At 38.7% G+C, this 27,405-nt stretch overlaps 1 protein-coding gene across 1 annotated transcript in view; it reads left to right on the top strand.

Moving 5' to 3' along the window:
* THEM4 (thioesterase superfamily member 4) overlaps positions 1 to 19,462 on the top strand; it is a gene marked incomplete at its 5' end in the record, with an annotated part of 46,439 nt that extends 26,977 nt beyond the window's left edge. Inside the window, 4 exons of the mRNA XM_079698214.1 lie at positions 1,877 to 2,033; positions 2,629 to 2,739; positions 15,376 to 15,500; positions 18,856 to 19,462. Of these exons, the coding sequence (XP_079554340.1) occupies positions 1,877 to 2,033; positions 2,629 to 2,739; positions 15,376 to 15,500; positions 18,856 to 18,896 (434 nt within the window). The 3' untranslated portion in view covers positions 18,897 to 19,462. The remainder of the gene's footprint in view (positions 1 to 1,876; positions 2,034 to 2,628; positions 2,740 to 15,375; positions 15,501 to 18,855) is intronic.
* Positions 19,463 to 27,405: the final 7,943 nt, after the last annotated feature.

Genomic DNA, 27,405 nt, shown 5'->3' with positions numbered 1-27,405 from the left:
TTCTGACCACAACCTTTTTCCTTCCAGCTTACTTGTTCAAAGCCCCCACAGAAAAAATTCTTTGGCCTCATTAAGACCTTCAGTTCATTGAGTCCTCTACTTTCTCATTGTCCCCATAGCCATCTTTTAGCTGAACTTCTGTAGTGTACTTATCTAGGAAAACACCGGCCCTGGATGAATCTAAACATCTGCCATCTCTTATTTGCACAGGCCCTCATGTAGCTGAACATAGCTGGAGAAAATCACCCCACCAAGCAGAAAAGTTTGGTGATTGTGATTTTATAGTGTTTCAGTGATCTTCTCACTCATCTTTCTTATCCCCCTCCTTTCGTCCAGCTAGCAGAGTGATTCAAAATTCAAATCTGATCATGTTACTCCTCTGCTACCTTCAGTGTTATCCCATGTCTTAAAAGATCAGTTCCTCTCAGATTTTAACATGAATATGAAGCACCTGGTAATCTTGTTAAAATGTAGGTTCAGCTTCAGTAGGTCAGGGGTAGAGCCTGATATTCTGCATTTCTAACAGACTTCCCCACCATCTTTATTTTTCCCATTTTTATGAGGTAACCTCAAGGTTTAGTAATCTAAACCAGAAATTTTGAACTCCTAACTAAAAAATTAGAAGGGTTTGATGCCTATCTTATCCTGAAGTCCCAGAGTGTTAGAGTTGGAACAGATCTTAGAGGTCATTTAGGTTTATCTCCTCACTGTATGGATAAAGTATGGAGAAGGGAGCAAATTCTAGGCCAAAGCTAAGTCATGAAAAATTTCCCAACTTCCAGGACAAGGTTCTTTTCTACTGTACCACGAGACTGATTCTCAATTTTAAGTTTCTTTGTCTGGCCCTCCAAATCATTCAGTTTCTCAACCACTGCTAGAGCGCATATAGTGTGTGCCTATCTGCCAGTTGTTGAGCACACAAAGTCCAAGAGACAGGATGCCTGCCCCCAGATGCTCAAGGCCTAAATAATATCCTCCCTTGTCCTCCCCACTTCTCCCAGATCTTCTCATCTCATACCCTTTTCCAAGTTTGTAAATGTAAATTTGGTATCAATAAAAGAATCAGCGTTATACATGGCAAATCATGATGAGCTGTGAAAGAAAGCTAAGAGTTTGGGGAATTAAATCTTAAAATGGGTATGAAAGAACAAACATGCCCTTCCCTCAGCAGTAGCTTTCAGTCTTTATTCTGAAGTTACCTACATTTTGACTCACAACGCAGAACACACAACTTGTGCATAGTTGTATAATTGAAAAAACATATCTAAGTGAGCACACTAGTACTTATCCAGGATATATGTGAAGCATTCATTTTCTTTTTAAAGTCTGCCTACAACCCACTAATTTGATTTCATGAATCCTAATGGTTCTAACCCTGAGTTGGAGACTCAGGAGTCATAATCACATTGAATACTGGGCTGACCTGCCTCTGTTTCTGATTCAGTATGATAACTGTCTTCTGCTCAGGCTAAACTCATGTCTGCAAGGAAAACCTCTCTACTGTTACATTACTCACTTTCTTTAAATCTCACTTAAATCACACTTATTCTAAGAAGGATTTCTGTCTATACCTTACTATTTTATTCTATATACCCTTTGTATTTATGTACTATATTTCCTGATTGCCATGTGTTAGTACTTTGTTTTGATTTCATTTATTTTTACTATGTTCCCAGTTAGACTGATTCCACTGGAGCAAAGATCCTGTATTCTGTTTCTTTGGGACCGTCCCAGCCCCTTCAGTTTTGCACCTGGTTGGCATTTTAATCAATCATCCACTGACCTGTGATTCTTGCAGGGTACAGATATTTGTCTCTGTCATGGTATTTTTCTCATACCTGTTTCTCATGTGCCCATCCACTTCATTTGCTTACAGACTCAAAGCTTGTGAAAGATCAACTGTCACAGGCCCAGCTCTTCACCAGAGGCTATGAGGACGGCCTGGGCTTTGAATATGTGATGTTCTATAATGATGATGAGAAAAGGACAGTTTGCTTGTTTCAAGGAGGTCCTTATCTGCAAGGGGTACCTGGGTAAGAATGATAGCCTAGAAATGTGGATCTAAGAGGTTGTTATCTTATAGTATCACCCTGTATCCATGGACTACAATGAAGACATTAAAGTGGTAATGTAGATTTATATTTATTGACATGGATAGATGTTTACTGTAAATTATTAAATGACAAAAGTGTAGGACATAGGGCAAAAGAGTATAATTTTAGAGAGTATCATTAACATGTTAATATTGGTTTGTCACTAGATAGCCTTATAATTTTTAATTTGTTTTTCTTTTTCTTCTGTTTATCTTCATTTCCTAAATTTTTAAACAATGATGTGTATAGTTAGTTTAATAAAAACATAATATAAATTTTCTAAATTGGATTTTAGCTTTTTGCTTGCTTGTGACCTGGTTATCATTAGGTTCTGGCTTTGTTACAAATACTACAGTGTTATGCTATGAACAAAATCAAGGTGAGAACATGGATATAATTTGACATTCAGTACATGGAACATGAATTAAGTGGAACTTTCAGAAGTAGATTATATGGGAGGCTTGGATAATTTTTCTCTCTTGAGGGGCTGTTTTCAGAACTTGTGAATACATTTCTCTTTTCCTCTTGTAACTAGATTCCTTCATGGAGGTGCCATTGCAACAATGATTGATGCTACTGTTGGTATGTGTGCAGCTATACCTGGGGGAATTGTCATGACTGCCAATCTCAACATCAGTTTTAAAAGGTAAAGTCATGGGTATCCTTTACTTCTTAGATGTCATAAGTCAGGTTCCCCAGCAGCAGACCCTGAGAAAAGGATTTCTATGCAAGAAAGGAAGTACTCCCAGAGGAAACTAGCCAGGGTGTAGGAGAAGAAGGACAGGGAAGGGGGAGAAGCCACCCAAGGTTAGGCGCTCAGTCCTGCAAAGGGTAGCTTCAGCCGGATCATGTAAAGGAACTCTGGAGTGAAATGTGTGCCTCAGTATTTTCCCTACCTCAGGCAAGGGAGCTGGAGTCCTCATATTCTCCCACACGTTCGTCATAGGATAAGGGCTATCCTGGGCACTGTAAATTCCCAGGTACTTCTTGCTCACTGTGTTTGAGCAAAGCAGGCTCTAAGAAAAATATCCAAAAAACAAAGGTGAAAATGATTGAAGGGGATCTGAGTGAAGCACCAACATCCACTACATAACAAAACATAAGTTTTACATAACTTCACACAAAGAAGTAAAAGGGCAGCAAGAAAAGTTTGGTATCCGTCAAAAACAAAGCTCAGCATGAGCTTATTTAATTCTTCAATTATGCAGCTATATCTCTACAGTCAAATAGTATGGATACTGGCATAGGCACAGAGAAAGAGAGCAATAGGGCAGAACAGAGTTTAAGAACAGAGTTCAATAGAGATCTCCAAATGAGGTTCTGTGGGTTATTATTTCACACAGTAGGAAGCATGTAGGAACATCTCCATTTTATACCCCAGAGAGTTGTATGGCTTATGTGGCAGTCATCAGGGAGCCATGCTTCATAGATTATGGGTTTACTTATTGAATACTTTAAGTAATACTTAGCCAGGCATATCCTACTCAGGGCATTCTATAGAAAAGGACTCTTCCCCCTAGCAAATATCATTAGTTTATTTCAGGGGTCATCACAGCTTTTTCTATAAATGTTTTATGCTTTGCAGGCCATACAGTTTCTGGCACAGCTAGTCAACTCTGCCACTGTAGCACAAAAGCAGCCACAGACAATATATAAATAAATGGGTATAGCTGTGTTCCAGTAAAATTTTATTTACAAAACAGGCAGCTGGCCAGTGAAACATAGTTTGCCAACTCCTGGTCTATTTACCTGCAGGCCCAGTGAGAAAAAATTAGACAGGGTCACTTGCCTCCTTTTTTTTCCCAGAAGTGTTTCTCTTTGCTCCCCAACACACACACACACACACACACACACACACAGTGAATAAATTGGAGGCCAGCTGCTTTAACTTCCTCCTCCCCAGCTGCCAATATTAGTAACTTCAAAATAAAAGTGACTTAAGATAGAAATTTATCATGTGAAAGAAATCTAGTATGGCAGCTCCCTGGTTCCCAGAGATGCAGGCTCTTTGTAGCTCATCTTTTTACAGTCCAGAGTGGCAGCAAGAGCCATCATCACATGTCCTACACAGCAGGATTGAGGAAAGGCAGAAGAGCTGTCTTCTCTCTTTCAAAGAGACTTCCTGGAAGTACTACACAACACACCTATTTAATCTCATTAGCATTAAGGGAGATTGGGAAAGTGGTCCCTTAACTGCTATCACTATCACCTCAAATAAATTCATTGTCAGCAACTAACACAACCACAGACATATTAATAAATCCATGCTTATAAATAATACAACAAATTATTTTAAATACTAAAGCATTAATTAAAAACATAATCAGATTTAACTAACTCAGTAAAGAAAATAACAAGCCTAGTATGGTAGTTTTTTCTAAGCAAAATTATCTCAGTGATTACAAAACTTATTATTTCAGCTACACTTAGCCTATTAAAATTTTTTCATTCTGGGTTTGATTAATTTCTTCAGGCTGTCAATACCTATATTTTCCTGAGGTTAAAATAACTCATTCTTATAAACTCCCCAGGCTTATGGCAATTGTGTCAGACTGTAAAGAAACCAACTCATATCAGCGAATTTGTAGGTTCTAATCCGTCAACCTGGTGATTCTTGATGTGACAGGATTTTGCCTTTGAAGATGATTGGAACATGAGCCTGAATTCATGAGGCTGAGCTCCTCTTGGAGTTGAGGATTCCTTGCTGTGTCAGGGGGACTTTCCAAATCTACACCTGTCCTTACAACCTAGTACTTCCCCTTATTTAGTATCTAAGTCTGCTTGTCTTAGTCATATTTACTCTGCCTTGATTTACTGATTACCTACAATTAAATGCATCTCATTTAATTGGCAGAGGTAACATCTCTCAGGAGATAGGACAAGTGTCTATGTAGTTTTCTTTCAGTGGTATTCAACTGGGCAAGACATTCACCTTCTTTCTAGCTGGTTCTTTTCTGTAATCAGTCCCTTCTGTTAGAGGAATAATTCTTGCATTTTGTTAAGGGAATAATTCTTGCATTTTCCAGAATTGTTTGGCTTCCTCACAGTTCTCTGACTATTGGTGTGGAGGAGGGGATTATTGGGGGTTCTTATGGAGATTATGCAGGACTTTGAACCCCCAAATGGCATACATCCATGGATGTAAATCCACTGAATGTGCATAAATATTCTTTTCACCTGTCAGCTCGCCTGCACCTCACACACTTTTGGGGAACATAAGAGGTAACAGTCCTGATGCAGATGCTCAGGGCTGTACAAGTCTTTGCCTTGTTCATGCAGACTCTCAAGCCTTTTTGACTAACACATGAAAGACTCCTTGATGAACATAGGTATCCTCTACATACCTCTACCCACACTTTACAGCTAAGAAAACTATTGGTTTGCTTATGCCATGGTGTGTGTAAGCATAATTCTTTGAATACAGCCTCCCCAAACCTTACCTGTACACACCCCTTACTCTGTGTCTACCATTTCCTACTTCTACAGAGTAAAATACATATAAGACAGATACATACTTCATAGAAGAAACACTTACTTGTCAACACTCTTCTCTATGTGTAAACTGCTTAAAAAATTAAACTTATCCTATCATAGTCGTCCTTGAATTATAGCTATGGTTTTATACTCCTTGAGCTAGCTTTTCCTTTTTTTGAGAATCATTAGGAACTTTCCATAATGTAGCTAGCTATAATTATAACCCTCTTTTCTATGCTTATGTTACATTTGGCTGATAGAAGTCTCTTTAGACTGACTCCTTGTGCTAGCTTTTAAGTATTCTTGTCTCCTGAGAGACAGTATAATCACTAGTTAAGAGGACAGACATTGGAACAGGTTCAAATGCCCATTTTGCCCCTTATTAGCTGTGTGACCTTCAACAAATTACTTAACCTCTCTGTGCTTCAATGTCCTCATCTTTAAAAAGAGGATAATAATACCTACCTCATAGGGTCATTGTGAGCAATAAATGAATTAACCCACGCAAAGCATCTAGGACAGATCTGGCCCCATAACAAGTACTCAGTAAGTGTTAGCTGCTTGTTATTTTTATCATTAACATTGTTGTTATTATCATTACTTTTACTTCTAACAACAATAAGGTACATCTGTGCCAAGACATAGAATAGCTAGTCTACAAAGATCCCTGATTCCTTTTAATGGAGAATAGTGCTAAAGACCAGAAAAATATTAGATTGTTCCACATGTATTCTCATGGTGGGCAGGATGACCTTGCTGCTAGGCTATTACAGTGTCAGAGCTGGAAAGTTATTAATGTTTAATAAGGTCATGAGTTCACTCTGATACTTTAGATTTAACATCTTTCATGCCTTATATTTTTAAAATATTTTTTAAATTTCTAGCTGTAGTTAAAAAAAGGCATAACATAAAATTTACTGTCCTAACCTTTTTTAAATGTACAGTTCAGTAGTATTAAGTATATTTACACTGTTGTGAAACAGATCTCCAGAACTTTTTCATCTTGCAAAACTATAACTCTATACCCATTAAACAATAACTTCCCATATTCCCCTTCCCTTAGCCCCTGACAACCATAATTCTACTTACTGTTTCTGTGAATCTGACTACTGTTGTTACATCATATAAGTGGAATCATACAGTATTTGTCTTTTTATGACTGGCTTATTTCACATAGCATAATGTCTTCAAGATTCATCCATGTTGTAGCATATAACAGGATATCCTTCCTTTGTAAGACTGAATAATATTCCATTGTATGTATACACCACATTTTGTTTATTCTTTCATCCGTTGATGGATATTTGGGTTCCTACCACCTCTTGGCTATTGTGAATAATGCTATAATGAACATGGGTGTGCAAATATCTCTATGAGGTCTTGCTTTCAGTTTTTTTGGATGTATACCCAGAGTGGGATTGCTAGATTACATGGTAATTCTATTTTTAATTTTTTGAGGAACCACTATACTGTTTTCCATAGCTGCTGCACCACTTTACAGTCCCACCAGCAATGCATAAGGGTTCCAGTTTCTCCACATCTTCACCAACACTTGTTACTTGGGTTTGGTTTTGTTTTTTAACAGTAGCCATCCTAATGGATGTGAGGTGATAGCTCACTGTGCTTTGATTTGCATTTTTCGAATGATTAGTGACATTGAGCATCTTTTCATATGCTTGTTGGCCATTTGTATATCATCTTTGGAGAAATGTCTATTCAAGTCCTTCACTTGAAGGAGCATTTTTTTTTTTTTTTTTTGTGGTACACGGGCCTCTCACTGTTGTGGCCTCTCCCGTTGCGGAGCACAGGCTCCGGATGCACAGGCTCCATGGCCATGGCTCACGGGCCCAGCTGCTCCACGGCATGTGGGATCTTCCTGGACTGGGGCACGAACCCGTGTCCCCTGCATCGGCAGGCGGACTCTCAACCACTGTGCCACCAGGGAAGCCCTGAAGGAGCATTTTTTAAATCAGGTTTTTTTGAGTTTTTTGTTATTAAATTGTAGGAGTTCTTTATATATTCTGGATATTAACCCCTTATCAGATATATGATTTGCAACCGATTTTTTAAGTTGCATTTTTACTCTGTTGATTGTGTCCTTTGATGCACAGAAGTTTTTAAGTTTGATGTAGTTCCATTTGTCTATTTTTTTATTTTGTTGTCTGTACCTTTGGTGTCATATCCAAGAAATCATTGCCAAACCCAGTGTCATGAAGCTTTTCCCCAATGGAGGTCTGCAGTCCATTTCACATTATTTTTTGTATATGGTTTAAGGTAAGGGTCCAACATCATTCTTTTACAAGTGGATATCCAGTTTTCCCAGCACCACTTTTGAACAGACTGTCCTTTCCCCATTGAGTGCTATTGGTCACTTGTAGAAAATCATTTGACCATATATGAGAGGGTTTATTTCTAGGCTGTCTGTTCTATTCCATTAATCTATATGTCTGTCTTTATGCCAGTACCACACTGTCTTGATTATTGTAGTTTTGTAATATGTTTTGAAATCAAGATGTGTGGGACTTCCAACTTTTTTCTTCTTTTTCAAGATTGCTTTGGCTATTCAAGGTCCCTTGAGATTCATGTGAATTTTAGGATGGATTTTTCTATTTCTACAAAAAATGCCATTGGGATTTTGATAGGGATTGCACTTAATCTGTAGATCGCTTTGGGTAGTATTAACATCTTAAAAATATTGAGTCTTCTAATCAGTGAACATGGGATGTCTTTCCATTTATTTGTGTCTTTAATTTCTTTTAGCAGTGTTTTGTAGTTTTCAGTGTACAAGTCTTTTGCCTCCTTGGTTAAGTTTATTCCTCAGTATTTTATTCTTATTGATGCTATTTTTAATGAAACTGTTTTCTCAATTTCCTTGTTAGATTATTCATGGTTAGTGTATAAAAATGCAACTGATTTTTGTGTGTTGATTTTATATCCTGCAACATTGCTGAATTTATTCATTAATTCTAACAGTTTTTTTGTGGAATCTTTGGGGTTTTCTACAGATAAGACCATTTCATCTGTGAACAGAGATAAGTTACTTCTTCCTTTCTGATTTGTATGCCTTTTATTTCTTTTTCTTGCCTAACTACTCTGGCTAGGACTTCCAATACTTTGTTGAATAGAAATGGCAAGAGTAGGAGTCCTTGTCTTGTTCCTGATCTTAGAGGAAAAGTTTCAGTCTCTCAACCATTGTGTATGATGTCAGCTGTAGGCTTTTCATATATGGCCTTTATGATGTTGAGGTAGTTTTCTCATATTCCTAGTTGTGCCTTAGATTTTTAACCCCTCACCCAGACTGTTATTGTACCTCTTTCTCTTATATAACCCTATGTCTCATCAACCACCTCTCTGTATCACTTGAGTGAAGCAAATTAATGTTAGAATAAATTTGTCAAAATCTACCCAAAAGCAAAATGTGATTTTGATAGCAGTAATGTTGACTTTAAAGATTTTTTTAAAATAAATTTATCTATTTATTTTTGGTTGCATTGGGTCTTTGTTGTCTAGTTGCAGCAAGCAGAGGCCACTGTTCATTGCAGCATGCAGGCTTCTCATTGCAGTGGCTTCCCTTGTTGCAGAGCACAGGCTCTAGGCATGTGGGCTTCAGTAGTTGTGGCATGCGGGCTCAGTAGTTGTGGCTCGTGGACTCTAGAGCTCAGGCTCAGTAGTTGTGGCACACGGGCTTAGTTGCCCCATGGCATGTGAGATCTTCCCACTACTAGGGCTTGAACCCGTGTCCCCTGCATTGGCAGGTGGATTCTTAACCACTGTGCCACCAGGCAAGTCCCAACTTTAAAGATTAATTTGGGAGAAATTGTCATCCTTGCATGTAGTCAATATTTTATATTATTTATGACTAAAAATTAGATTCTAGAAATGGCTTTCTTAACATGATAAATAATATATTTTAAATTATGTTTTTAATATTTTTCCTTGTTTCACAATTTTTTAAATATTTTTCTATGTTCAAATAAAGGTGAAGAATGCAGTACAACCTCCCTTCTCAACAAAATAGGGGGTTCATTTGAAAACAAGCTCAGCAGAGTATTTCGATTACAGTTTAGCTCAACTTGTGTTTGTATATTGAGCACATGCTACTTGACAGGTCCTATCCCTAGTCCTTGTCTCATCCAACAAACTATTCACATAAATCAGTTACTTAGCTATTCATTTGTTACCCACAATTGGAAAACTTACTGAAAACAAGTTTTACCTGAAGTCACATAGATAGAGAGAATATAGCCAGGATTAGAACTCATGTCTTCTGACTCTAAGTCTGGTTCTCTTCACTACAATGCACAACCTCCATTCTCTTCTATTAATTGATGATTTAAAGACCAGAATAAAACATTAGATTATTAGATTGTATAAGTAGTCTAGAACTTTATCAGACCCTATATTTTTGTATAGGGTTGTTAGATTCATAATAATAATAGTAATAATAATAAAAACATGTTTAATCAATTTTTGGCCCTCCAGGATGCCAGAGACAACCACTGGGATTAAAATTTAATTGAAGATAATTTAAAGTGTCAATCATCAGGTGTCTTAATTTACCTTCCTTCTTCTAAGAAGCAAAACTGCTTCTTAATCATCCCCAATACTTTCCAGCCCCCTGATCCAAATGTCACACTTGATTTATTCCTTGTGCTTAGCACATTTAGATAAGTAGACAAAGAAGCTCATGATTAGTGGTAGCTAGCCAGCTGAAAGTATCAATTATCTCAACATTTCTGTAACCCATTTATGTCATATTGGTTGGGAAGGTCTGGATTAGACTTCTTCATGCAACAGGGCAGACAAGAAATTCTGAAGGACATTCCTTGTTCAGAACAACTAGATCCTGTGCCAAATGTGTAAGGAAATAAACCACCATAAGTGAGAACCAGCAGAAACGATAAATAATGGACTTGGACCCTCAGGGGCTTAAGATATCACAATAATTAGATACACAGTATAAAAGAACTATGTATGAGATGTTTAAAGAAATAAAAGATGAAATCACAAAAAGAGAAAGAAACTATAAAAATTAACAGATTTGCCACAGAACCTAAAACTTTTAGAAATGAAAATGTAATTGTTTAAAAACAGAAGCACCTCAGTAGATAGGTTAAAGGGCTATTTAAACACAGCTGAAAGTGAACAGAAATATAGAGCTAAAGAAATTGACCTGAATTCAGCACAGAGAGAAAAAGAGGTGAAAAACAAGAGAGGTTAAGCTAAGAGGACAAATGAAAAGTCCTAATGTGCTATAGTTGGAGTCCTAGAGGAAGGCAGTAGAATGAACGGAAGATATCTAGTATTTGAAGAGATTATGGGTAAGCATATTCTAGAACTAAAGAAAGTCATGACACATAGATACAGAAAGTACAACATATAACAAACAAGATAAATAAAAATAAATCTGTATCTTGAGATAGAGAAATTACAGATACTAAAGGCAAAGAGATCTTAAACGTAGTCAGAGATAAAAGACAGGGTACCCATAACAGAATAGTCTTGTCTCTTAGAAGCAGTATACTTCTTATCAGCAACAGTGGAAGTGAGAAGATAATAAAATATCTTCAGGGTGCTAAAAGAAACATGTAACTTAGAATCATGCTCTCAGCAAAACTAGTTCAAAAATAAGCAAAATAAACACATTTTTATTTAAACAAAAATGGGAAAAGAGCAGAACAATACCTAGGGAACTTCTAAGGGATATACTTCAGAAAGAAGGAAAGTAATGCCACCAGGCAGGAGGATGAAAGAAAGAATGATAAACAACTACATCAGTAAATATGTTGATAACATAAATCTCAACAAAGTCTATATGTAAATAGTAATGGCTATATTCTGGGGTTTTTAAAAGGACAGCTAAAACACTGGACAAAAATAGTATGTAGTTTGGGGAGGAGGTGAACATAATTAATATTTGTATTTTTTAGTGGGGAGGGTGATTAAAATAATAAAAAATGAGTGCATATAATTAAAGCCTAACCAGTAGAAGAGTAAAAACCAAATAACTAACTAAATAAATAGAAAATTTTAATTTTTAGAAATGCAAGAAAGAGGGGAAAAAAGCATCATTATAGTCAAATAGAACACCAAAATAAGATGGTAGAAATAGCTCTTAATAAATCACTAATTACACTAACTATAAATGGACCAAACCATCAGTTCAAAGAAAGGGACTATAAAATTGAGTTTTAAAATACAAAAAGCTATAAACTGTTTATATGAGACATATCTAAAACATGACACAGAAAATGGAAGAAAAAAATATGCCAGGCAAAAGCTAGTCAAAAGAAAGTGGAATATCAGGAAAAAATAATAAATTATCAAAAAAGTAATATTGGGGAGAGAAAAGACTACTTCATAGTAATGAGATTCAATTCAGCAGCACACAGTAACAATTCTAATTCAGTATGTACATAATAAAATAACTTCAAGGTATATAAACAAAATTAGTAGATTCATAGGAAGAAATTAATCTATTTTCATAGTGGGAGATTCCAGCACACTCAATTATTGATCAAGCAGACCAAAAAATAAAAATAAAAAACAGAAAATTAGACAAAAAAATTTAAACACCACAAGATAACAAGTATGATTTATTGAACATATGTAGACCCCTATATTTAGTAATTAGAGAAAAATACATTTTCTTTTCAAGCATTCATGGAACATTTGCAAAAACTGGTCATAGATTGGTCCATAGATCAAATCTCAATACATTATAAAGAATCAAAATTTCACAGACCAAGTTCTCTCCACATTAAACTAGGAGTAAAAAATAAGGACTTTAAAAAAATTGTAGTAAATTAGTTGGGGTAGCACTAGGTACTATTACAAACCCTACATTTTACCTACTTAAATCAATAGACTTTTTTTGTTTACATATAGTCTTGTGTGTCAAAGTTAGTAAAGGACTCACCCCTGAAATGATTCAAATACCTGGGCTCCTTCTTGGGTGTGGCTTCTCTATCCTCTTAGGGCTTCAATGTCTTTTTTTTTTTTTTTTTCTTTGCGGTACGCGGGCCTCTCACCACTGTGGCCTTTCCCGCCACGGAGCACAGGCTCCAGATGTGCAGGCTCAGCGGCCATGGCCCACGGGCCCAGCCGCTCCGCGGCACATGGGATCCTCCCAGACCAAGGCACGAACCCGCGTCCCCCGCATCAGCAAGCGGAGTCCCAACCACTGCGCCACCAGGAAAGCCCCCTTCAATGTCTTTTTTATTCAACTATTCAGGCTTTCTAATCCTTTTCTGTCAATTTTGATAATTTTTCTTTTTGCATACTTTTCCATTTCATCTAAGTTTTGAAATTTATTGACATGAAGTTATTCACAGTGTTCTCAATTTTTCTTACCTCAGTTAAGTATGTAGTTATGTCCTTTTTGGTCCCAATTGTATTTATTTATGCTCACTCTCATTTTTCTTGATCTATTTTGCCAGAGATTATTAGCCTTTTCGAAGAGCCACCATTTAGCTTTTTAAGCCTCTCTGTTATATATGTATGTTTTTTCTTTTATTTTTAAAATTTGTTTATCTCTGTTATCTTTTTTTTTGCCTTTAACACAAGTCTAAGTAAGTTGTCTAACAAAACTGGATAAGTGAAATGATCTGAAGCCTGCTTTCTATGCCAATCAGACTTACCTGTGCCTAAATATTAGTTGCATTTAGAAAATTATACTCTATAAAGAGTTATTATATTATTTTGTATTTCTCCTTTCTCTTTCTCTTATTAATCAAGGAATTTTTCATTGTAAGGGATAGATCTCTTTTTTTTTTAATGTATCGGTGGTGGTGGTAATGTTTTTAATATTTATTTGTTTATTTATTTGTTTGTTTATTTTTAATTTTTTTTGTGTGTGGTATGCAGGCCTCTCACTGTTGTGGCCTCTCCCATTGCGGAGCACAGGCTCCGGACGCACAGGCTCAGCGACCATGGCTCACGGGCCTAGCCGCTCCGCAGCATGTGGAATCTTCCCAGACCAGGGCACGAACCCGTGTCCCCTGCATCGGCAGGCGGACTCTCAACCACTGCGCCACCAGGGGAGCCCTTTAATATTTATTTTATTTATTTATTTATTTATTTATTTATTTTATTTATTTTATTTATTTATTTTATTTTTGGCTGCATCGGGTCTTAGTTGCGGCACGTGGGATCTTTGTTGCGGCATGTAGGATCTTTCGTTGCAGCACACGGGCTCTCTAGTTGAGGCGCATGGGCTCAGTAGTTGTGGCACGCAGATTTAGTTGCCCCGCAGCATGTGGGATCTTAGTTCCCCAACCAGGGATCGAACCTGTGTCCCCTGCGTTGGAAGGCAGATTGTTAACCACTGGACCACCAGGGAAATCTCAGAGATAGATCTCTTAATTCACAATAGCTTAAGGAAAAACTGAACATATTGGCTTACATGGTTGAGAAGACAGTTATGGCTGGGTGCAGGTATTCAATGATGCCATTAGGAATCTGTGCCTGTGTCTCAGCCACACTTTTCCTTTAGGTCTTCTTCATCCTTGGGTAGTCTTTCCCAATGTAGTGCCACAGCTACCAGGCAGGCTTGTATCTTGCAAGCCTAGCAACTCCAGCAGAAAAAGAACCCAGCCCCAAGGGCTCCAGCGCATGCTCCAGGATTGACAGTTTCAACCCATGCCCACCTGCACAACCAGTGACTGGGGGGGCGGGGGGTGCAGAGGGCATGGTGGGTAAGAATCAGCTGTCAACTCTAGTTAACCTACATGGGCTGAAAATTGAGGTGATTCTCCAAAGAAAGGGGAATGTAGGTGTGTGAATGAGAGAGTGTGGTGAGGGGTAGGACAGATGGATAAATGAAAGACGCAATGTTAGTAGGAAAGGGAGATGCTGAGCAGGCAAGTACACCTAATGTTCCCCGGGTCTTAGTAAATCCTGGATTGGCAAAGCTCAGTTGTTCCATCGAAAAGTTCAGGAAAATCTACTGGGAGCAAAAACTGGACAGAGGGGTAATCAGAGTGTTAATTTACTTTCCACATGGAGTAGTTCCTTCACCCACATGATGGTACTATAGGAACATAAAACACATCTCCCTACTCTACATTATGTTTCTACCAACTAAAATTATACCTTTAAAGAGATACCTTTTTCATTATAGTACTATATCTCTAAGATTCCCAGAGGTGACTGTAACCACTAGATACATATAGCTATATAAATTTAAATATGAATTAATAGAAATTAAATGTAAAGATTCAGTTTCTCATTCACAATAACCACATTTTGAGTGCTCAGTAGCCATCTGTGACTACCATATTGGACAACTCAGCTGTGGAACATTTCTGTCATCACAAAGTTCTGTTGGACAGCACTGAATTAGCACATTAAGCTGTTACCAGGAGTTTATTATTCGGTGTCTTTCTAGTGACAGTTACTCTAAAGGGGATTGAGTGAGAAATTTCAATTATGACAGAGAAAATGAGAGAAGCGGACTGGGACCATCCCATGGTCCTATTTTCATTTATTTAAAGGATTTCAGCTCCCTTCAGATGGGGCAGCCTCTGCCATCGCAGAGCTGGAATCATCTGGTGATTTCTTTGAACCTAACCCATGACAGCAGTCTCTGGACCGGGTGCCTAGGAGCCGCCTGAGAGCAATGGTGCTTGGGAGGAAGGGGGTGTGAGCAACTGGTGGTGTCAGCCCCTTTTAGCAGCATTTTATCTAAAACAGCACCCACTGATACCAGGTATCATAAATTTCCACCCCTGTCATGCACTTGATCATCTCTCAATGCTACATAAATCTGATAAAAGCTGGATTTTTTCTTTTTTTTGTTTTTCTGCAGACCTATCCCCCTCTGTTCTGTTGTTGTGATAAATAGCCAACTTGATAAAATTGAGGGGAGGAAATTGTTTCTTTCTTGTAATGTTCGAAGTGTTGATGAGAAGATCCTGTACTCAGAGGCAACAAGTAAGAAGCTGCCACTTTCTATTTTAGGTTTGGTTTAATTTATTTTGGTTTTTTTTGTTTCAGGGGGTTTTCGTTTTGTTTTGGTTTGGTTTTATAACCCATACATGCCAAGAAATTCTTAATTCCCTGCATGTAAAGAACAAGTTAAAGGTATTCTTACTCATTGCTGGTAGAGAGCTGGTATATCTCTCAAAATTATAGTCATGTACCTTTTGACCCATTTTCAGGATTTTATCCCATAGGTATACTACCATGTGTGCAACATTACAATGTGTAAGGTTGCTCTAGGGTTCCAGTAATTGTGCTACTCATGCAATGTTATTTGGACTAGCAAAAGATTGGCAAAACATAAGTATCTATCAATAGGAGACTAGGTAAAGAGACTACAGTTCATCTATAAACTATATTGTGTGTGCCATAAAAAATATTGTGGTACCATAAATAAGAATAAGGAAACTCTTTTTGTATGATATGGAGCTATATATCATTACTATATATTGAATGGAAAACACAAGCTACAGGACAGTGAATGTGTTTATGTTATCATCAGTGTAGAAAAAGTAGAGAGATTCTTCCCATTCTCTTGCCTTTTTCTTCTTCCTTCCATTTCACCCTTTCCTTCCTTCCTAAATATTTCTAAAGCTATTAGGTAGAGTTGGGCATGGTAGGCTGGGGTAAGGGGGAAGCCACAGGGAGGGGTGGCTACAGCAGCCCATCGCTGTCTGGGAGCCTGAGTGGAGTGGAGGGTGTCTGCACAGGGGAGTGGCCCAGCACAGGATGTGAGAGCCCAACTATGGGAAGGAAGGAGTCCCCATGGCGAGCAGTGTGGGTGTCAGAGCCCACAGGGAGAGGGTGGCGTCTGCGCAGGCTGGCAGCCGTGACGGGAGCTAGGTTTCTCACATCAGAGGAGTTCCAAATATGGAAAAAGAGTTAACAAGAATGAGCCCTGTTGTGTTGGATTGGAGTTGGAGATACTGGACATGGATATTTTCTCAGTCTTTTTGCTCTTGCAAATACTGTTGTAATGAGTAACTTTGTATATCGTCAGCTGTCATAGGGCCTTTGCAAGTGAGGGGTCCTGGAAGCCTCACCTTCAGTAGCTGCAGACTTAGACAAGTTAATTTAGATATCCAATGCTTTTTGTTTTATTTATTTATTTATTTATTTATTTAATCTGGCTGCTCCAGGTCTTAGTTGCAGCACGCGGGATCTAGTTCCCTGACCAGGGATCGAACCCGGCCTCCTGCTTTGGGAGCATGGAGTCTTAACCACTGGACCACGAGGGAAGTCCCTTTTTGTTGTTTTTATTTTTTATTTTAATGGACCTCAGATGCACATGTTTGGGTTACTCAGAATCCTTGATTTAGGATACAGAGCCATTATTGGTACGTGAATGGTCATCTTTTACTTACTCATTCACTAATGTATTTATTTTTCTAATTTAATAATAAACATCCTGAAACCTAAAATCAAACAAGAACCAGAATCTTAATAATATTATATCCCTACCTAATTACTTTTCCCCACCTCATCCTCCTATTTTTCCTTCAGAGGTAACTCTGATCTAGAATTTTGTGATTTTTCATTCCTTTATACCTTATTGGGGTTTTTTTAAGTTTGATTAAGAATATATTTGTGCCTAAGTAATATATTGTTTAGTTGTTTGTTTTTGAACTTTGTAGAAAAGAGATTGTGCTATATGTGCTTTTCTGGGACTTGATTTTTTTTTTTTTTCTACCCAGCTTCATGTTACTGAAGTTCACCCATGTTGTTGGCTATGAAGTTTGCTCATTTACTGCAGTATAATATTGCATTGTGTGACTATACCATAATGGATTTATCTCTTCCTCTAATGGTGGGCCTCTGACTATTATGAATGGCGCTACTATGAACATTCTTATTCATGTCTCCTGCTGGTGTATATGGGCAAGAGCTTGGCATATACTTAGGAGTGGAATTTCTGGGTTGGAGGGTATAAGAGTGTTCAGCCTTACAGGGAAGTGCCAGATTGTTTTCTAAAGCTGTACCGAATTACATTCCCACCAGCAATATATGACATTCTGTTGATCCCTATCTTTTCTAGCAATTGGTAAAGTCAAATTTCTTGATTTTTGCCAATCAAATTGTTATAAAATGGTATTTCAGTGTGATCTAAAGTTGCATTTCCCTGATTACCTATGGGGCTGAGCATCTCTTCATATATTTATTGACCATATTTGTTTCCTATTCTGTGAAATTCCTGTTTTCTCAGCCTCTTTTATTGTTTTATTTCCTTTTTTTTTTACTGATTTATAAGAATTCTTTATCTTTTTTTATAAAACGAATCTTTTTGTTGGCTATATAAGTTGCACAGATTTCCTTCTAGTATATAAGTTGTCTTTTATTTGCTTTAAGTTATCTTTTTTATGAGCAAGTTTTTAATGTAAATGTAGTCACATTTATTAAATTTTTTCCTTTATGGTTAATGCTTCTTGTATCTTGTTTAAGAAATTCATTTTTCCCTTAAGTGTCAGCTGTTTGCAGGAATGATAGATAAAAGAAGCAGGAGGAAGATCATGAATAATTTGAATCCACAGTCAATTTAAAAATCCTATTCCAGGCTGTGGTTTATACTTTCTGTCTCACTAAACCTTTCAGTATCATAAAGGTAACAGATGGCTCAGTTGTAATTTTACTTCCTTTCACTTCCCTGACTATCTCTAATGGAAGTGGTAATGAACCATGAAATGACCAAGTGGCAGAGGACCTGGTTACCCAGGAGAGCTAATACAGTATTGTGAGAATCAAAAGTTGATTCTTTTTTTTTAAAAATAAATTTTCTTAAGGTTCTTTCCTTTTTTTTAATTCTATTATTTTTATTTTATTTGTTTTTGGCTGTGTCGGGTCTTGGTTGCGGCACACAGGATCTTCATTGCAGCTTGCAGGATCCTCCACTGTGGTGCGCAGGCTCCTCATTGTGGAGTGGAGCTTCTCTCTAGTTGTGTCACACAGGCTCCAGAGCACGTGGGCTGTGTAGTTGCTGTACGTGGGCTCTCTAGTTGTGGCCTGCGTGCTCAATAGTTGAGGCACGTGGGCTTAGTTGCCCTGTGGCATGTGGGATCTTAATTCCCCAACCAGGGATCAAACCCGTGCATCCCCTGCATTGGAAGGCGGATTCTTAACCACTGGACAACCAGGGAAGTCCCCAAAAGTTGATTCTTAATTTGGCTGAAAAATGAGAGTGGGCAGATATCCTGAAGGTACCAATATGAATCAAAGGGCTTTTGTGTACGTATATATGTATTTCTACTTAGAGGAGTCCCATCAGATTGAAGTCAGTTGACTTATAATCATCTTCTGTTATTTTGTTGTTTAGGTTTATTTATAAAGCTGGATCCTGAAAAAAGTTTGACATAAAAGAGCTTCTGGTGAATTCCACACCAATCTGTGTAAGGCTGTCCCTCCTCCAGAAGAAGCAGTTGTCTTCAGTCCTGTTCTACTCACCCACTGTTGAATCCCCCATCGGGTGAAGCCTGCTAACATGAACCTTCCTAAACAAGTCTTTTGAATACAATTCTAGGAGCTCCATTTCCACCTTCCAAACTTTTTTACACAGAGACACTCCCTGTGAGAGTATCAGCAGTTCTTTCTGTCTCCTTAGGTTAAGTGTCTGGTTCTCCTAAAATTTGAATGGGCTCCTTAAGTTTGCATAGGTGTGATGTCTGATCCATTGCATTCTGGAGAAAAAAATCATATTGAAACTTTTACCACAAACTTGGAAATGCCAGAAAACCAAAGGAAGGAATAAATATGTGGGTGCACGAATATGTATGTATGTGTGTGTGTTGTGTGTGTGTGCATTATAAATTACAAAACCAGCTTTGTTGTATCTAAACAAATCTTTTTGGCTACAGTAGGAAACACAACTAGTTCCTATAGGATTGGATACCTCACATCTGTTGTCTTGGATTCTAGGGATTAAACTACTGTGCCATTTTAACATAGGCTGTGTTATTGTATCTTACCAATAGCATAGTATTGGTAATAGCATCACTGGAAGGAGCCTGTATTCATTTCCTAAGTGTTTTAATCCATTTGGACTTCTGTAACAAAATACCACAGACCAGGTAGCTTATAAAAAACAGAAATTTATTGCTCACAGTTAAAATGGAAAGTCCAGGATCAAGATGCCAGCATGGTCACCTTCTGGTGAGGGCCTACTTACTGGTTCATATCTGGTACCTTCTCACCGTGTCCTTATTTGGTGGAAGGAGCTAAAGATCTCTCTGGACCCTTTTTTATAAGGACACTAATCCCATTCATGAGGGCTCCACCTTAAGCACTTCCCCAAAGCCCCACCTACTAATACCATCACACTGGGCATTAGGATTTCAACATATGAATTGGGCTGGGGGTTGGTGGTGGGGCAGGGTCTATATGTAGATAATCCCAAAGAATCTACAAAAAAACTAAAGCTAATAAACGAATTCAGCAAAGTTGCAGCATACAAGACCTCATAAAAATTTTAAACTTTTGTGCATCAAAGGACATTATCAAGAAAGTAGAAAGGCAACCTATAGAATGGGAGAAAATATTTGCAAATCATATATCTGATAAGGGTTTAGTATCCAGAATATATAAAAAATTCTTAAAGCTCAACCCAAAAAAAGCCCACAATTTAAAAATGAGCAAAGGACTTGATTAGACATTTCTCCAAATAAGGTATACAAATTGCCAACAAGCACATGAAAAGATGTTCAACATCATTGGTCATTAAGGAAATGCATATCAAAACCACACTTCATATTCACTGAGATGACTATAATTTTTTAATGGAAAATAACAAGTGTCAACGAGAATATGAAGAAATGGGAACCCTCCTACATTGTTGGTCAGAATATAAAATGGTGCAGCTGCTGTGGAAGACAGTTTGGTGGTTCCTCAGAAGGTTAAACAGAGAATTACTATATGGCCCAGGAATTCTACTCCTAGGTATATATCCAAGAAAAATGAAAACATATGTCCACACAGAAACTTGTACACAAAAGTTTAGAGCAGCATTATTCATAATAACCAAAAGGTGGAAACAACCCAAGTGGAAAATAAAAAGTGTTGGCATAACCCTCAGACAATGCTAGTGGGAATATAAATTGGTGTGACCACTATGGAAAACAGTTTGGCAGTTCCTCGAAAAGCTAAACATAAAATTACCATATGACCCAGCCATTCCAAAGGAATTGAAAAGAGGGACTCAAACAGGTACTTATATGCCAGTATTCATTGCAGTATTATTCACAATGGCCAAAAGGTAGAAGCAATCCAAGTGTCCATCAGCAGATGAATGGGTAAGCAAAATCCATAAAATAGAATATTATTCAGCCATTAAAAGGAAGGAAATTCTGACACATGCTACAACATGGATGAACCTTGAAAACATGCTAAGCAAAATATGCCAGACAAAAGAGGACAAATATTGTATGATTCTACTTGCGTGAAGTCTCTTGAGTAGGCAAATTCATAGAGACAGAAAATAGAATAGAGGTTAAAAGGGGACTGGGGAGAGGGAGGAATAGGAAGTTATTGTTTAATAGGTACAGAATTTTTCAGGATGATGAAAAAGTTTTGGAAATAGAGGTGATAGTTACACTATATTGTGGATGTAATTAATGCCACTGAGTTGTACACTTGAAAGTGTCTAAACTGGCTAGTTTTATGTTATTTTTTTTTTTACCACAACTTTTAAAATTTAATGTAATATACAGAAAGCGTTGAATTATATACTTTAACGTGTGAATTGTATGTTAAATTTTATCTCAACAAATCTGTTTAAAAAGATAATACTTAAAATGAAAGTACAGGGACTTCCCTGGTGGCGCAGTGGTTAAGACTCTGCGCTCCCAATGCAGGGGGCCTGGGTTCAGTTCCTGGTCAGGGAACTAGATCCCACATGCATACCTCAACTAAGAGTTTGCATGCCGCAACTAAGGAGCCCGCCTGCCACAACTAAGACCCGGTGCAACCAAATAAATAATTTTTTTTAAGTAATTGAAAAAAATGCAAGTACGTGTTTCCCCCATTATCCCAAAGTACAATGTTCCTATGAAACCTTTCATAAATTGAAATAGTGTAAAGCAAAGAAGCAATTACCTAAGGACACATCTTGCTAATAAATTGAGATAAAGCACAGATGCTCACAGACACAGTTCAAAGCTGTGGCTGCTTGTTGCTGGGATACTGAGTGTAGTTCCCTGGGAAGGAGTTGGCAGTGCCACTCTCACTGCTGCTCCGGGTACCCACTGCATCTAAAAGACTTGCTGTAGGGACTTCCCTGGTGGTCCAGTGGTTAAGACTCCGTGCTTCCAGTGCAAGGGGGTGTGGGTTCAATCCCTGGCCAGGGAGCTAAGATCTCATATGCTGCGCAGCACGGCAGCCAAGAAAAATTTTAAAAATAAAAAAACTTAAAAGCTGGCTGTAAAATGCTGAATGCTACTTTTGCGTTTCAACTTTTTTCATAAAAGCGAAAATCCTCTTCAGGTATCTTTCAGTTAGTGAAAACAGGTACTAATATAGGTCTTTTGTAAAATCAAATTTGAGTAAAGCAAACTTTTGAAGAGCAAACACAAGAAAACAGCAGAGCTGTCACTTACATTCCAGGAGTCCTTTGTCAGTCACATTACAAGGATAAAACTGACTGATGTATTCTGTTTCATTGATCTCATTAAAAATACTATTATAATAAGGTGTTTCTAGTAAAAGCAAAAATATGATTTGTATTGATACTAAATAAAATTTAAATTATTTTAATTGTTTAAAAATTAAGTGGGTTGGAAAATATATCAATTTTGTGTTTGTGATATGTTTATTTTGCAGATCTTGTTTAATTTATTGCTCAGACGAAATCAAAATTGCCCAAGCAAGAGACTTTAAAGTTTTCTTCGAAGAAGAAACTTTTCTTCTACTCCTTCTCGGCCAGGTTCTTCCTAGGCTACAGCCATTCTCAATAGCAGAGCTTTTTCAAACGCATTCCACTTATCTTTAACTCTCAAAAACCTTTCAGTACTATGACCTGAATCTTACCAAATTGCCTAGTTATCTGACAAAGTAATAAGAAATCAGAAAGTTTTCCCACTGATATCTTAACCTCAAAATCTTAATACAACTACTTAAACCCTTTCCCTGAAGGAAGGGAATTATGGAATAGGAACAAACTGGTCTTTTTTTTTTTTTCTTTAACATCTTTATACAACTCTATCTAGTCAATTCTGTTATTTAAACAGGGCAGAAGTCAGCGAACTTTATCTTAAAGAACTAGATGATAAATATTTAAGCTCGTAGGTCATACAGTCTGTCACAACTGTGACATTGTAGCACAAAAGCAGTCACAGATAATAAGCACTAGTCCTCCTTATCCATGGAGGATACATTCCAAGACCTCCAGTAGGTGCCTAAAACCTTGGATAGTACTAAACCCTATATATACTATGTTTCTTCCTCTGCTTATGTCTATGATAAAGTTTAATTTATAAGTTAGGCACAGTAAGAGAACAACAGTAACTAATAATAAATAGAACAATTATAACAATATACTATAATAAAGTTATGTGAATGTGATATCTCTCTCTCAAAATATTGTATAAATTTAATGCCTTTTCCATCTTAACTAAGCACTTACCATGCACTGTGGCCATAACTTTTGCAGTTTGAGGTGTAACAGCAAACTAGCATGAATTTCTTTTTCCTTCTTCACAATTTCACGGATAGAAGATTCATTCTTGGGGCTTCCCTGGTGGCGCAGTGGTTGAGAGTCCGCCTGCCGATGCAGGGGACACGGGTTCGTGCCCCAGTCTGGGAAGATCCCACATGCCGCGGAGCGGCTAGGCCCATGAGCCATGGCCGCTGAGCCTGTGTGTCCGGAGCACATCCGTAGCCTGTGCTCCGCAACGGGAGAGGCCACAACGGTGAGAGGCCCACGTAACGCAAAAAAAAAAAAAAAGATTCATTCTTACCACAGATCTTAGCAACCTCGGCATACAATTTTTTTTCTTTCCTTATTAAGTTGAGGACTTCCACCTTTTCACTTAAAAGAGGGACTATCTCTTTGGCAATTCTCTTGGGCATATCTGAATTGCCAACATCACTACTCTTGTGCTTTGGGGCCATTCTTAAATAAAATAAGGGTTACTGGAACACAAGCACTGCGATACTATGGCAGTGAATCTGTTAGTGAAACGTCTAAGTAACTAACAGGTAGGATACGCCAGACAATAGGATGATTCACCTCTGGGGCTGGATAGAGCGGGACTTGAGCTGTGATAGTTCACTCACCACCTTTTATGCCTTCAGCCTTTTGCTTCCAGTGCAAGGCAATCTAACCAAGTACAAAAGGGGAGGGAGAAGGAAGAGAGTCAGAAGCTAAGGGCTGTCAACTTCCAGGTGGCAGTGATTTACATTGGCCTTAAAGAATCTTTACAAGCACATGTACAATAGATTTTAATGCAAGGATTTTGCCCTCCTCAGCTGATGGTGTCCTGAGTTGCCACAGGGGAGAAGCAGTGTTCAAGATTACATGCAGAGGCTGCCTGTGAAGAGGTTGTATTCATGAGTGAACGAAGGTGAATTGGCCCATAAGTCTCCTCCAGAGTGGTTCAAGCCTACTGCAGTACAAGTATTGTAAAAAGAAAAAAATGTAGTAGCTATTTCTTAAAATTACAATTTTCCAGTCATTGTGTAAACACGTTATTTACCTCACCCCCTTTCCTTCTTAGATGCTACTGATGGCCTTATTTTACAGGTGAGCAAACTGTGTGAGGTTAAGTAAATTTCCCAAAATCACACCGCCACCCTATGAAATAGGTACTCTGATTATTCCCATTTTACAGATGAGGAAGCTGAAGCAAACCTGGGATTTGCGTCTGGGTCCTCCTGACTCCAGACCAGATCCCCAAGCTTCCAACACTGGGATTTATTGTCCCCTGTGATTACTGACTCAGACACTGAAGTGTGTAAAAGTGTGATGGAGTAAGAGCTAGGCCCTGGTGAGAGATCTTGGAGAAGGCAGAGGTGGAAGAGACATTTCTTTTATGTCTGAAGGCCAGAGTTTTCAAATTTGAATTTTGAAAACTTTATACTTTATAAAGAATGATACCCCAATCAAGAAATTGATTAAAATTTAATAATAGGGCAAAATTTGATAGTAGATATCATTAGTTTCCATTTAGGATCAGGGAAAAAACAACCTCTAAAATAATAACAATAATAAGTAAGTAAAAGTGTAGAGGACTGGAGACAGACATTATAGAGTTGTAGCTAACTGTCTCTAAATGCACATTAGCTGACTCAGGAATACAAATGAAATAAATTTTCTAAGGAGAAGCACTCAGCCAGCTGTCAGTTCCCTCTGAAGTAACTTATTGTTCTCAAAAAAAAAAAAAAAGTCCTGCACAGGTAAGGATAAATGTGATAAAAGGAAAAGTACTGAAGTTAAAACCCAGGAATAATATCTACCTCACCCATATCTAAAATGTGGGGGGGAAATGCTTCCATAAAGTCACCCACATCCTCAGCCATTTGTGACATGCCCCACAAACTTTCCCACATTTCTGAAGAACTCTGGAGTTACAACCTCTGAACTGTAGTGCTTCTAAATGAGCCTCAGTAGAGAGCCACTTTTACTCCTCCTTTCTTTTACTTTGTCTCCATTTCATCCCTTCTCTCCCAAAAACAATCTTCATACTGGGGACATGCCTCCTCGGCCACCCTTCCCCATCATGACTGACCTCTTTGTTTACTTCTGTTCATCTCTGGGGCAAAAACTTCTGGACTACTGCTAAGATACAGCCATGGACGTCAGTTATTTTTTGTCTGTCCATCATCCCTTTCAGGATCCTACTTAAACTAAGAAGTAAATAACTAACTGCTTACATTTAGTAAGCTCTTTGAAGAGCCACTCCAGCGAAGTGGCTCTTCGCTGGAATCTTCACATTTTAAAGGAGAAGCAAAACGTTAAACCATGATGAGCAATGTGTGGGGCAATAACTCTCAATATCACAATATGTAAATGGGTGAGTGTATGTGCATACGTGTACATGTGTGATATTTATGTGAGTCAGTGTGTGAGTGAGCATGCATGTATGCGAATGTGGATACTTATGCCATGTGTATGCATGCACGTGCATTTGTGTCTCTGTGCATGTGAGTGTGTTCATATTTGTGTTTTTGTGAGGCTGTGTGTGTACACCTGTGTGTATTGTATATATAATACATGCGTACAAGTATTGTATATACATGCATATGAGTATGCATGCATGTGTGTAAATGTATATATGTGTGCACATAAACCCATGGGTGTGTTGTGTGCACGAGTATATACACACATGTCCACATCCGTGTATGAGTGTGAGTGTGCATGTGAATGTTAGTGCGTGTGGGCATGCATAGTATGTTTGTGAGTGCGTGCACGTGCCTCTGTGTGTGTGTTCCTGTGCAGGCACTAAAAGAGCCAGGTAACTCTGGAACTGTAGTTGCCGAAGGTGGGGGCAGGGGGTAAAGCACTGAGGTCCACGGTGTCCATGAGCCAGGCCAGCTCAGCCTAGCAGAGGGCACTGGGGAGGGAGAAAGGCTTTCTCTGCACCAAGGAACTCTACACCAGAGTTGTAACAACATTGTTCTTTGCTGACGGGGCCACCAAGGAACAGTGGTCATGCCGTGTGTCAAGTGCCTGGTGCCCAGCTGTGGATAGGAGAGGAGGCCACATCTCCCAAGCTGCCTCACCTTGCTTTAGACCAGGAACCACAGCAACAGGAAGCAAGAGACCTCCCAATAGGTCCTTTTCTCTGTCTTAATAGACAGAATCTAGGACAGAGCCCCAGAGCCAGATGCTCCTGGACAACCTAGCTTCGAGGATGGAATCCATGGTCAGGCCAGTTTAATATGAAACTTGATCTTTTCCCAGCACTCAAAGAATGGAATGCCAGTGTTTCCCCTCAGTCCCCTGGAAGTATGAAGATAGAGCCCTACCAGCCCCCAGGGAAGTAAGAACCAGTTTTTTTTTTTTGGATGCTAATCATTCTGGCCGGTTTTTTTTTTTTTTTTTAACATCTTTATTGGAGTATAATTGCTTTACAATGGTGTGTTAGTTTCTGCTTTATAACAAAGTGAATCAGTTATACATATACATATATGCCCATATCTCTTCCCTCTTGCGTCTCCCTCCGTCCCACACTCCCTATCCCACCCCTCTAGGTGGTCACAAAGCACCGAGCTGATCTCCCCCTGTGCTATGCGGCTGCTTCCCACTAGCTATCTATATTACGTTTGGTAGTGTATATATGTCCATGCCACTCTCTCACTTTGTCCCAGCTTACCCTGCCCCTCCCCGTGTCCTCAAGTCCATTCTCTAGTAGGTCTGTGTCTTTATTCCCGTCTTACCCATAGGTTCTTCATGACCTTTTTTTTTTTTCTTAGATTCCATATATATGTGTTAGCATACGGTATTTCTTTTTCTCTTTCTGACTGAGAGCTCTGGGAACTCTTGTGAAAGAGGGAAGAATTCAGAGAGGAAAGGGGCCTCCTGCCGACTACGTGGAGGTCTGAGGGCTGGCTGGGGATAGAGGAGGTCGAAAGGGTCACTATGGGGTGGGAGTAGCAGGAGAAATTGCCCAACAAAGGCGAGGCCTCCCTGTTTGGGAAGCACAGAGATGGAGGCTGGAGGTGGGAGAGTCTTGGGAGGCTCCCCTGCGAAGGACAGTGTTCAAAACCTCCTCCAGGGCTTCCCTGGTGGCGCAGTGGTTGAGAGTCCGCCTGCCGATGCCGGGGACACGGGTTTGTGCCCCGGTCTGGGAGGATCCCACATGCCGCGGAGCGGCTGGGCCCGTGAGCCATGGCCGCTGAGCCTGCGCGTCCGGAGCCTGTGCTCCGCAACGGGAGA

The sequence above is a fragment of the Hyperoodon ampullatus genome (genome assembly GCF_949752795.1).
Source record: "Hyperoodon ampullatus genome assembly, chromosome: 2".
In the NCBI taxonomy this organism is placed as follows: domain Eukaryota; kingdom Metazoa; phylum Chordata; class Mammalia; order Artiodactyla; family Ziphiidae; genus Hyperoodon; species Hyperoodon ampullatus.
Note: the sequence above shows the minus strand (reverse complement) of the source record. Positions and strands in the feature narration are given on the sequence as shown.